Source organism: Falco naumanni, chromosome 11 (genome assembly GCF_017639655.2).
Source record: "Falco naumanni isolate bFalNau1 chromosome 11, bFalNau1.pat, whole genome shotgun sequence".
Taxonomy (NCBI): domain Eukaryota; kingdom Metazoa; phylum Chordata; class Aves; order Falconiformes; family Falconidae; genus Falco; species Falco naumanni.
In genome coordinates, this window is record NC_054064.1 from 26,421,804 (window position 1) to 26,434,589 (window position 12,786).

A 12,786-nucleotide genomic window follows, 5' to 3' on the forward strand; every position below is an offset into this window, starting at 1 on the left:
TGTAGTTTGAAGCACTGGTGGGTAAAGACTGTGTACACCAGTTGTGAATGTGCCTTCGTTAAAGCACCAGCTTGCTTGTTTGTGGTTCAGCTCAGCTCACCGGAGCGGAGCTGCCTGTGCCATTGTCTCCCTGGCAAAGCACAGAAGCATTTCTCTTTTGCTGTGGTTTACAGTCCAAGGGCTGCATCCATGGATAGACTGCTGCATTCAGTGCCTTCAGCCTCTGCTGTCACTTGGGTGCTGGGTACACCAGGCTTCTCTCCAAAATACTGCCTGCACAGGCATCGCAGCGCTGGTCCAGGAACAGGCGGTGACATTCAGGAAATTTGGTCCCTCTTCCCCTGTCTTCCTGGATGTCTTTAAGCAAATCAGTTGTTTTCTGACTGCCCCAGTTCCCCTCACTGTTAAAAAGGGATGACGAACTACAAACCTCATTAAAGGCATTACAGATTAAGGAGTGAAAAATCCCGCAAAAGAGCTAAATACTGGTATTATTACACTGCTTGCTGCAAAATGACCAGTAAAACTGTCAGAAACAGGTAAAAGAAACAGGAAACAGACTCAAAGAATGGATGATGTTGGAAAGAATCTTGAGATCATCTTGTCCATCTCCTCTGCTCGGGCATGGTCAGATAGAGGAGGATGCCCAGGGCTATGGCCAGCTGGATTTTGAATGTCTGCAGGGATGAAGACTCCAACGCCTCTCTGGGCACCCTGTTTCACTGTTTGACCACCTCCACAGTTAAAAACTGTTTTCTTGTGTTCAGATGGAATTTCATCTATTTGTTTTAATTTGTGCCCATTCTCTCTTGTGTAACGTGTGGTCCTTGTACACCCTGGAGCAGCCAGCGAGCCACAGATGGGGGCTGCATGTGGCAAGATTTGATCTGAAATAGTCCGGTCACCTTTGAAACCCTAGCATTACCTTTTCCCTGCGATCTCCCTCAATGCAAAATTTGGCTACTTTTGCTTGGAGACCAGTATCAGCTTGTTGAACCAGTGGATTAACAGCCTCACATTTCCTGGACATGCTCTGGCACCATCCTAGGGCCCAACACTCCTCAGAAGTTAGCAGAGATTGCCTAGCAATAGGGAGCCTTCCCCGGGCCAGCCTGCCGAACTGTAAAACACAGTGATTACCACTGCCGCCGCCACCAAAAGACAGCTCTCTCAGTTAAAAAAATAAAGCTCATGCCTAAAGATGTTATCATGCATAATTCAGGGAAGAAATCCATACTGTATTTAAAAGATTACATCTTATCATCCAGGGTACTTATTAGCTTGATGATTTAAAAGTACACAGGGATAGAGTCTTCCCTGCTATCCTGCACTGGCATCAGTGCAGCTGTGCTGATGAATGCCTGGCCTCGTGGCTTCGTCTGGGACTGAACTGCTTTTCTGATGCCAGAACTGGCCCAGGCAGGGTTGGGATGCCCCCGATCCGTGGCGAGCAGCCCTGCCCCTGCCTGGGTGCGTGCGTGGTCCCTGTGGGTTACGCCATCTGATGCCTGTGGCTACACCAGGGACCGCTTCTTTCTTCCTGTTAGGTTTGGTTAAGTTTATGGCAGGCAGTAACAAGGGGTTAGTGGCGTTTAGCTCCGCTGATTAATCCCCTCTCCAGAAACACACAGCACTCCCATCTTCCCGACAGCACAAGAAAATGCTCTGGGGCAGCCAGGGGCTGTGTATGTTGGATGTGCTTCTCCTTCTCAAGTACAGAAACCCACGGCTAGTCTGCACCACTGCTGATACGTGTGCTTCTGATCATTATTATTGTTTGTATTTAACTTGCCTGTAGCTGTTCGCCCAGAGGACTCAAAATAACAAAGGATTTTGGCCTATATGCATTTAAGAGTAAGGGATTAAAAACATGTCTGAGCGTTACTTCTACCCCCAGGCATCCCCTCCACATCACGCAGGCATGCACGCAGGACAGTGGCCACAGATGCGCTGATATACTCATGTCAAATAAGCCGCAATATGCATCTCTTTGTCCCTCTCAGTTGTGTATATGGTCAAGTCCAATGTTTTGAACCTACAGCCTGGAGTACCTACACGTTTTTATACAAACTGTAGGCGTTTGGACACTGAAATGGTGAGGAGCCAAATTCAGGAAAATTTACCCTGGACAGCACTAGTTGCTCTGATGGCCCTTGATGATTTCCAGATACATGCCCTTCCCAGAACATGCCTTCCCTTTAACCTGGCACGTTCCATGCTGCATGCCACTCTAGCTCAAAACAGGGCTTAGGTTTCCACCTCTGGCCTCACACTATGCGGACTGCCACCATTTTTCTAAATCAATGAAAATTAGAGATTTCTTCTTTTTTCTTTCAATCCATACACGGGCTGCTCTCTATCCACTTACAGATTTGAAATTTATAGCTTAAATTGTTTTAAAATGGCATTGGTTCCAGGAAACAGTTTCATTCAAATACCACATGCCTCAGGTTGTAAGGTGAACTTGGCTGTGACCATTTTTTTTTGCACCATCATACTATCCCTATTATGTCTTGTACCTCCACTGTGTCAGGAGGCAGGACAGTTGGCGTTCATGGCAGAACTGCTCCAGGTAACCATCTTTGTACCTATCTGCGATGCAAAAATGAAGCACACTCTTCTTAGCTTTTTGTTAATGGGCTACATGGATATAATAAGTGTGAAATTCTGATGAAGTTGAGCAAGGAAGCTTAGGAAATCTTAATTTGTCATCAAAGATATCTGGAGGTTGTCCTGGGCAAACAAGATTAACCCCAGAAGGTGGCATCTACACTGATTATAGCAAGTGGCATGGGGGTTTCTGAGGTTCTGCTCCCTGTGGTTTTGCACACAGCCTCTGTCATCTCACAGATCCCCAACATATTATGGGCTTGGAACTAACCAATAACCTGGGGACTGTGATGTTTACAGCCATTTCAGTCAAAATCCTCAGATGAATGGTTTCAGAGTTTCCAGGATGGCTGAACAGCAGCTTGGTTCAGCAAGAGGATATACTGAACATACAGTGTGAGTGTGACAGAAAAGGAAGTATTTTGCAAAAATACTTCTCCCCATTTTTGCAAGGTTAAGAAGTATGAAATGTCTGCATTTAACAGCCATTATTAGTTGCAGTTTACTCTGCCAACACTGCCTTGTGAGCATCTCTGATGATTTAGCCAAGCACCCACTGCCATCGCCCAGCTGGCTGCTGTGGCTCAGCTGTGGAGTTGCATTCACTTCCCTCGCTGGCTCTTCGACCCTCTCCTGTCCTGCTTCAACTCACTTCAGCTGCCTGAGTCTTGGGCCACCATGTCAGAAATGGGCGTTTCCTCACGCGGAAGAAAGGTATCTAAAGCAACATCAGTATGAGGCAGTAATATATCGAGGGGTTTTGCATGGTAGAGATGAATCACAGAAATAAATACTCCTCACCTTATCCTAAATCTTGCAACATCCAGTCCATAGAAGAGCTGAGAGCTGCATTCAAGATTTCTAGGGTGAAGGCCTGGCTTTATTCAGAAGAATAGCAAAACTGCTCTTCACCTAAAAGGCCCAAAGGTTTCACCCAGCCCCTCACTGCTGAACCACGAGCTCTGCATGAGCCACTCCCATGCTAAAGGCACTTCCAGACTCTAACCGGTTTCCTGAGCTGAAGTTAAACCGTGCTTCTCCATCTTTTTTTCTCTGCTCTTCCTCCTACCTCTCAGTCAAGCCTCCCTGGACATGCCATGCGTTTTCCACTTGATGACTCAGGATCAGCTGCTCAAACTCCTTGGGAGCATGACAGGGCTGCGACGGACCGACTGAGGGGGAAAAGAAATCTGCCTTAGGGGACAAAGAAATAAAAGTATGAAGTCCAACGTGGATTTGCCAGAAAACAGTTTCCCCACCAAGAGCACGCTGCCTCCCTGCAGGACTGCACTCTGCATCCAGCACTGCAAACACCAGTGGCCTCAGCATTTCTGGCAGCACAGCTCTGTGAAGGGGCATCTTGCAACTGCCTCACACAACATGGGTAACACTTAGGACCTAAAAAAATTACACCTCTAAAAATGCATTAATCCAGCCTTAAAATGGGTCATAAATGCTACAGAACAAGCCTCATGAATCTTAGTGGTACACATATAGAGCAAAACAAAAAAACCCCACCTGCACCTAGCACCGAAGGGAAATGTGTACAGATCCTCAGGATTTGTGCAGCCTGCTTTGGCTGAAAGTACCAGGGGTAACAGCCCTAAATGTGCAAAATGAGCGGGGGACTCTTTATACTCAGTATAATTTTATGTATGTAACGGGGGATCACAGTAGGATATTGGCTCCCCAGTGACTGTGAGAAAGACTTTGTCCCCAATGGCATAACTTGCTCTGGTACTTTTTTCTTCCAAATACTAGCTGGTAAAAAATCTTCCTTCATATACCCAGGCTATTGATACTGCAGCTTAAGTTAGAGTCGGATGGTTTCTGTTCCCACTGCTTCCAGACAGTAAATGTCAAGCCTTTCTGGAAAAGCAGCAGTTTTGTATTCTGTAAAACATTTTCAATGATAAACAACTTTTAGTGAACAACTTCATGAAAAAAAAAAACCAAATCCAAAGGACTTTGATTTCGAAGTTCTGTTATGTACTGTGCACATCAGTACTCATGCTGTCAGCTTCCCCTGTGTCCCTGTGTTCCTTCCACAGGAGGATTCAAACCCCTCCAGACTCGCTCTCTCGAAAGCTTATCTTCCTTCCACGTGTGCTAGTCTGCCATGGAGAGGTGCACGAAACGTGAAGTCAGTCCCAGCTCCCGGCATTGACCAGCTATGACACCCCCGGACAGCCACGCTGCTGCAGTGCCGTTATGTCAGGTGCCCTGGGATCTCTGCTCAGAACTGCCAGGTGGGGAGGAACATGAGGCATGAGAGGTGCTCCTCCATGTCCGGGCACAACCATGGAAGGATCTACAGTGTCTGGTCTGATCCCCAATCCCCTCATGCACCACCACAAGTCCAGTCCATCGCACACTTACCTCCCGAGAGCAGGTGAGACGACGGCTGGCCAGCTCTGTGGGGTCCGGAGCGCGTGGCCCCGGGGAGCCTGGCAGCAACCTGGCTGCACCTACAGGGTGGCACTGAGGCAGCCAGCAGGCTGCGGCCATCCCCCCCCTCCGGACGGTGCGTGCAGGCTGCACGGACGGACGCGGACAGGCTGCACCTGGCCGTGGCTGCAGCAGCGATATCAGTGCTCATCTTCCTCGTAGCCCTGGGCTTGCTGCGACCCAGTGAAGTTGCTCTCTGCTATTAAACCATGGCTATGGACCACTGAATGCTGATACTAAAGCACAGGGAAAAACTTAATCAACTCTTGCAAAGTGCTTTGAAATCTTTTTCTGCACAAGGACAGAGAGACGTTAAGGGGACAGAAATCAGTTCCTTTGCAAGCTGTGTCAAATATTTTTAGCTACTTCCATTACAAAAGGAAATGCAGTGAGCTCTGCTTATGAATTGTTACCATCCAGCATCGTGCCTCTGGCTGCTGAGGAAACTGGTTTAACTTATTTTTATGTGAAAAGAGGTAGATAGACACAAACACACACACACACATATAATCTAGGAGGCAGAGAGAGAATCTGTATCTGCATTTGCGATATCTTCCTGCGCCAGGTAAGGAAAGCATCTTTTTCCTTTTAACCGGGTGCTGTACCTACGTTGTTTCCTTGCAGTCTATCTTTAGGTTATAGCAGTTCACAAGGTTTTTTCAGCAGATGTGTTATTCAATTACTTCAGGGCTTTTCCATTTGTAATATTATGAAGCAATGATAGCCAGCAGACTTCACCTGTCTTTTAGAGATAGCCAGCCTGGTAATTTTAACTCTGCCCATTTTATCCACACCAGTAAATCTCATAACATGGTTATAGAGAGATTCCAATTTTTGTAGAACCTTCTCCCGGGAATTCCTGTATACAATATTGCCATAGTCTGTAATGGACATAACCTGTGATTGGATTAATGTTTCCCTAGTGAAGAAGTCAAAGCATTTCATGTTCCTATAACTGGTTTGCAGCTCTGCAGTAAAGGACTTTGGTGTGGCAGAGAAAATAATTGCAAACGCAGCCCCAATCAGAATATATAATCCCCTCACAGCGAGGGTCCAATTCAGCGCAGTTAGACGGCCTGCACAGGGGCTTGTAGCAGGATTTTCTTGTCAGGAGAGCAGAATGCACAGAAAACGAAGTTAATTTCAGCATTTTAAAATTCATCAGCCAGTCCTGTACAAAGGGAGTTAAATACGTTGCCACGGCTCCAAGGGAGGGCCCTGCAGCTCCCCTCGCAGAGAGTGGAAACAGGCAGGGCAGTGCAATGGGGCTCCGGTCTCCCCACAAGAAGAGCCCTCCACTTGTGCTCAGGTAAACACGTGCTGTTGTTCTTAAGAGTAAACACCGTTCTGTCAAATTAAACACCCAGTTTTGGATCCATATTGGCCTCTGAACATTTCAAAATCCCTGGTGTTACCTTACCTTGGACCTGACACAAGCAACTAGTAAAGAGTTACTGTTGAGTGTACAACGTGCGTTACTTACGTCTGAGACGCAGATCATCTCCAGGAAGAAAAGGCTCATGCCAGGCCAGAAGTTGGCTCTTAGGCAGGATCTGCCTGCTCAGGTGGAAGAGAACTTCAGCACTCGTGGGAGGAAAGTGAACTAGAGGCTGGGAGCAAAAGGTCTCATGTTTTCAGCTCCCATCATAGTCTCCCCAGGAATTTGTGAAATGGCACATGCACACCACGCACACTCTGCCACGCCAGCATGCCAGCCCTCGCCATGCAAGCTAGCAAAGGCCCCACCGTGAAAGGCTTAGGCTTCCATCCCCAGCTGTCAGGGAAAGCTTTCAAGAAACATGGTTTATTGGTGAGCCTTGAAAGCAGAGGTGGGTCTATGAAGAAAGCACAATAGAGTCCGCTCTGCCTGTAGGATTCAGAAGAGACATGATTGGGATCTTAGAGTGGAAAAAATGGGTAGGGGCAGCTGCGGCTGTGGGTGGACCAGGAGGTGCCAGAGACAAACAGAGAGGAGTGAAATTGAAGACAAGAGCAAAGAGTTTGAACATGACGTGCTGGAACAAGGTTTGGGAGGGTGGGCTCCGGAACGGGCGTGCTGCCCGACTGAGGAGCAAGGCAGATGCTCTTGGCAGATAACCTTATGCTCAGATGCTACAGTATTGCTAGGCAGGTGGAGAGGATGGGAAGAAGGTTACCAGCATGGGAGTTGACAAATGGGATGTCATCATTTCCCATATGGGTAACTGTCTCCAATCTGTCCTTTCTGTCCAACTAAAAGTTTGGGATATCTCAGCAGAAAGGAAGCATCTCTGGCAGAGGCGAGCAGTCTACATCAGGTCTATACCAAGACCTGGAAGTTGCAGGCTGTGGGGAAGATACAAATAGCAGGAGACAAGTAAGAAGTGGAGACAGCAATTTCCAGGAAGATCTGGTTATTAAATGTAAACTTCAAAGACTGACTTTTACAAGTCAGATAGCAGGAGCCTCTGACAACTGATAACAGGGCAGCACAAAGGCTTCCCAGAATCCGCTGGTCCGCATGTTGGTTTTGAAGTGACTGGTGGGCCTGTGAGGAGGAAGGAATGAAAATGAAACAACACACTCATTCCACAGCTGCTTTTATCACTTTATTCATACTTCTAGAGTAGACTCTTTAGCAGCTAAGCAAATACCTGAAACTCTCTCATTAAATAAAAATATATATATTATAATTCAAAAAGAAATAATGAGGAATTCTGCAAGTGTTTTTCCAATGAATATGCAGAAGGACCATTATCACCCCAGTAAACCAGCTTTGAAAGTCTTCCACTAAAACCCTATAAAACCCAACGATAGTCATAAATTAGCACTAGATTAATTCAAAGAAGAACTTATCCCCCCTCTGCATACCTTCTAATCCATATCTCCAAGAGGTCATTTTAATTATCACACTGTCACTGCTATTCATTACTCTGCTTTTGGAGACAGAGAGCCAGCCCTGTGCCTTTTGCATGCTTTGGAATTCATCATATGAAGGCATTTTATTCTCCCTAAAAACATGCACAGTTTAACCCCCGCACCTTGAAATACTGACAGTAACAGGTTTGCTTGGTGTTTTAAATCATTTTCCTTCCAGTGGGATAGCTCTTTCTTGTTTTCAGCCATGTTCCCGTTATCAGAGAGAAGGTAACTAACGAAAGCCCAGCTAACAGGTGGCTAACGCACAGACACAATCAGCTCAAGTTTTGTCAGATCCTGAGTAGCTTGTCCTTTTTCGGAGGCATGCAAAGCCAAATTTTTGTCCTGACTTGTACCTGCTAACTCGTTCTGGCTGCAGTAATGATCACTGGATGGAAACCCATGTGCCAGTGTCTCCCAGGATGTTTGTTGTGACCGGGCTTCAGAAGTGCGTGTGAGGTCCCGAGACACAGAATGCAGACCTCAGCCGTGACCATGCTTGCTTTGTGTTTACTCATGTGGAATGGAGCTCAGGGACCTCACACAGGACTCCCTTCTATCCATCGAGATAATGATATGGGAACTGTACTCAAAGACAGGTGAGCATGTGTGAGGGCCCACTAGCTACCTGGACGCATGAATGCAACCCAAGCTGCTTTCAGTTCTTCCTAGGATCACACCTCGGTGCGGTGTTGGTCATGCTTGGGCCTTGCAGCTGGGTCTCCATTGCTGGGAAATCAGGGAGTACTTTCACAAGGGACAGTAAATATAAATTACCTGGAAGGTCAATTTTAGCCTATAGTTCTCAGTTTTTATCATACCTTTTAATTTATCCCCAGGATGCATTCTTCTCACATAACAGGCCAGCATGAGGACCCAGCTGAATCTAACTCCGTTCCTAGATCATAGTGCTCAAGTTCTGGGAAAAAGAGGAGCAACCAGCCTAGCTCTTCTACTAGTAAATGGAGTGCCTGGGGTTACTACACCTTCAGGGCCACGCCACACCAAGAGGAGCTCATTCAGTCTTGTTTCACCTGTCTTTCTTCACCCTCAGTCTGGTTCCTCCTTTCCCTCTCTTATCCACTGGATCTTGGTGCCTTCTCTCCTCCAAGCTACCATTGCAGCCCAACACCTAGCAGAAGACAGTAAAGAGAAGCTGTTTTGCAAAGCTTCTGATAGGTTGGCAAGGGGGTCTTCTCACCCTTCCCATCCGCTGGGAGACACTTGGACTCACCTCAGGTTCACCCTCTTTTACCAGTTTGAGACCCACTGGCCTCATGCTTCACATCCACATCACTGGCAGATGTTTCAATCAGTCGCACAACACAGGAGACAAGACCTAGTGATGGTGGCTTCAAGGAGGGATTTCACATGCTGCTCATGTAATGGGAAGGTGGTGAGGTTTTAATTGAGATTTCTTACAATAGTGGCACAACACTGTTTGTTCATCCCTTTCATCACTACCCCCGTCTCACACTGCCTCAGTCATACATCAGTTGGCAAGCCCAGTCTTTCTAGAACCCAACCATTTGTTGCTGGAAAACCATGATTCCTGCCTGTTAGGCAGGTCGTGCAGTGAGTTTCATGCCTGCAGCCTGACAGTAACATTTCTCATATGACCCCTTTCCTTGAATGATCTGATAGAAGAGCAAAAAACCTAACCATGCAGCAGATGATAAACGGCACACAGAGGAGCGCCTGCCTGACTCCCAGAAGCTATTTATCAGGCTCTCTTAATGCAAGCTAACAGGGCTAGCACATGCAATTGGCATAAGAGCTTCTGAGCCTGACACTAAAAGGGGACACATCACATGGTGCAGCAAGGGAGCCAGGACTCCCTCGTTAGCTCATTGTATGGATTACCCCTTTAAAGAGAGAGAGAGCGAGTCTGGTGGAGGAAGGGGAGGCTTTCTCATTTTAACAAATGGCTTTTCAGCCACCGCAAATGATTTCTGTAAATCTATTGGGTCACTCTTTTTTTCCCAGAGATGAAGAAGAGGAAAAAAAAAAAAAAAAAAGCCCTGAAATTGATTTACCATCTATAAATAAAAAAGAATCAATGGTAAAATTTCCAGCTAATTTCCATCTCACTCTTCCTCCTTTGGACTATCTGTTATCTTAGAAATACTTGTCTGGGGAAAAAAGAGAAACATCATCGGTTCCAGACCGCGACGTGCTCCTGCGCCTCTCCCCACAGACCAGCCTTTCTCTTTTCTCTTCTCATCACGTGGAGAGAGACTGGTCCTTCAGATGTGCCTGGCTCCTCTTCTCGGGCTTGCCGCCAGCATGGCTGTTCCCTTGGCCCCGCTGGGTAGTGCATTTATAAAGTGGCAATTTTTCCTTCCTGTCAAAGGAAAAGAGAGAGAGGACAGGTATTGCAAAACACTGAGGTGCTTCAGCAGCAGGTAAGCCATGTGTAAAGTCTCACAGTGAAGTGCATCTGTAAGGAAGGCTTTGGCAGCTTGAGACAAATTAGAGTTGGTTAAAGACCAGCTGGTCCCATCCTCCTCTGGCCAGAGCAGAGTTAGTCCTTCCAGAAGACTTCAAGGGCTTTCGCTAGCTCTGAGCTTTCCAAGAGAAGGGCCCCACTGCTTGCCTTCGGGTAACGCACATATTACTGTTTACTCCTCACTGCGGCTCCCACGCGCCTGAAACATTTTTACTTCATTTCTGCTCATTAACAGTCCTTGTATCACTGTGAGTATTTCCTTCTGGGGCATAGATCGTTCACAGGACAGCTGGGTTCATGGGCCTGCTCAGCACTGGTGCTTCCAACACCCAGACCAGTGCCTTCAAAGAGCCCGACGTGATGCTGTTATTTCACCATGCCCATTAACTCCAGTTATCTAACAGTCATGCAAAACTTTAGTTGTCATTACAGTTTGGAACATGGCGTTGCCAGCGCACCTTTCTGGCTATAGTCCTAGCAGAGCAGTGGGAGTTTAACCGCCGGCCTCTGAAGGAGCAGAGTTACGCTAGAGACGAAGCACTTCTGCAGTGATGCCCCGGGAATTCACAGGCTAAGAGCTGAGCTCCTCACAGCTCAGCACCACAGAAGCAGCTCCTCGTTTTCCCACAGTTTGCCTGGGGAACCAGCCCTACTTTGTAACACTTTGGTTCCTGATAAGTCTCACTACTTGTTTCCAAGACAAAGTGCTGCCAGCTGTGTTTACAATGTGTATGATAAATGTTCGCTACTTTAAGGAAAAGTAAATCTCTATCCTTTATTATCAGTTAATTCTGTAACATTTCTGTTCCATTTACTTGTATAGCCTCTTTGCTTGAGGCCTTAATTAAAATCCTTCATCTTGCAGCCCAGTGCTCTCGCTGCCTCTCCTCCCTCTGGGTCCTGACACACGTGTTTCACAGAAGACAAGCACAAGTGACCGTACAGCCTCAGCCCTGGCCTGTCTAGCCCAGGCCTGGGAAGAAGATGGCACAACTCACACCATTGTGCCCAGAGACCTTGCTTTGATGAGGGGCTGAATGACAAGAGGTGTGGGACCTGCAGCGCCATCCCTAGCTCAGGAGACTCAGCCAGCACCAGGCCATCCCAGAGTCGGGAGCTCCACTTCGCAGCCTCCTACCAGCACTGGAGCTGCAAAGGTGCCTCTTGAGCAAAATGCTGGGACCAGGAGCCACAGGAACCAGCTCCTGGCTGCTCTCTGGCAGCCGAGGCAGCCCTACAACCCTGCCTGCGGGCTGCCAGTGGAGACTGGGTTTCCTCCACACCAAGCAGCACCAGCTCTGAGCAGATCATCATCATTCCCTGCATGTACCAAGCTCCAACCTTGTCATGCTGCATCTCCCACTTGTCTTGGCAGAGCATGAATTACCTCCCCTCACCAAGCTGGCAGTGCTGCAGCTGGGAAAGCAGATACACCTTTTGATGGCTCCTCCTTTGTAAAAGTAGCAAAACCTGACTCCATTCCCATCCTGAGGAAGGAAATCAAACCACACTGTCAGCCTTGCTCACACCAGCCAAGGTGCTCCGATGAGTTTTCAGGGTACGCACTCAGACAGCTCCTTGCCCCCCAGTACCCACTACCCTGCTGATTTTGTTCGTTTGCCCCCCGCTGCTATGGCAGGACAAAAATGGAGAGGGTCCTGTGCCTGATCTATTCTTTAAGGATGCAGTCTGCTCCCACCAATACCAGTTACCTGTATTCACTAAGGCAACTGGAGGTCCAAGCCAAGCTGGTGTTGGTGCTCTACCAGTCCATACTGAGACACAAACACTAGGAAGGTGAGGACCTATCTGCTCACCCAGCCACGTTAACAGAACTGAAGTGACCTGCTGAAGGCCATGCAGCAGACTTGGGAAGAACTGAAAGGAAAAGAGCTGAGATGGCAACCCAGGTTTCTTGATCCTTCCACCCTGACTCGCCCCTGAGGAGCTGGGCCCCTTTAAACCTGCCTGCCGTAGCGACACGGAGAAACCCGCCTTCCCCACCACGCAGGTGTGGGTGTGTCAGTGCTTATGCTTTTATTTGCAGAATTAGGTACTCAAATACATTTTTAAGAATTGAAATAATGTAGGGCCTGATGGGGCACAGGGTTTAGAGGGCTTTATCTCCTCTAGCCCTCCCCTCCTCACTGCTGTCATAGCTGCCACCAGTTCAGCATCTACAGCATCTCCACAGTTCAATCACCAACATAAGGCACAGGGGTATTTTGAGGAGATAAACACTGAGACAAAAATAAATAAATTAGGACCCTGGGAGGGAGACCTGAAAGGCACACTGAAGTGAGAACACGCAGTTTCTCTGCTTCTATGTATAATTACATCGACATGCTCCTAGACAACACTGGAGACCCAAATGCAGCAGC

At 47.6% G+C, this 12,786-nt stretch overlaps 1 protein-coding gene across 1 annotated transcript in view; it reads right to left on the reverse strand.

The window, feature by feature from the left end:
- Positions 1 to 7,640: 7,640 nt before the first annotated feature.
- The window catches only part of LOC121095490 (BEN domain-containing protein 5), a 964,914-nt gene continuing 959,768 nt past the window's right edge, over positions 7,641 to 12,786 (reverse strand). The window contains exon 13 of the mRNA XM_040610380.1: positions 7,641 to 10,300. Within this exon, the coding sequence (XP_040466314.1) occupies positions 10,180 to 10,300 (121 nt within the window). The 3' untranslated portion in view covers positions 7,641 to 10,179. The remainder of the gene's footprint in view (positions 10,301 to 12,786) is intronic.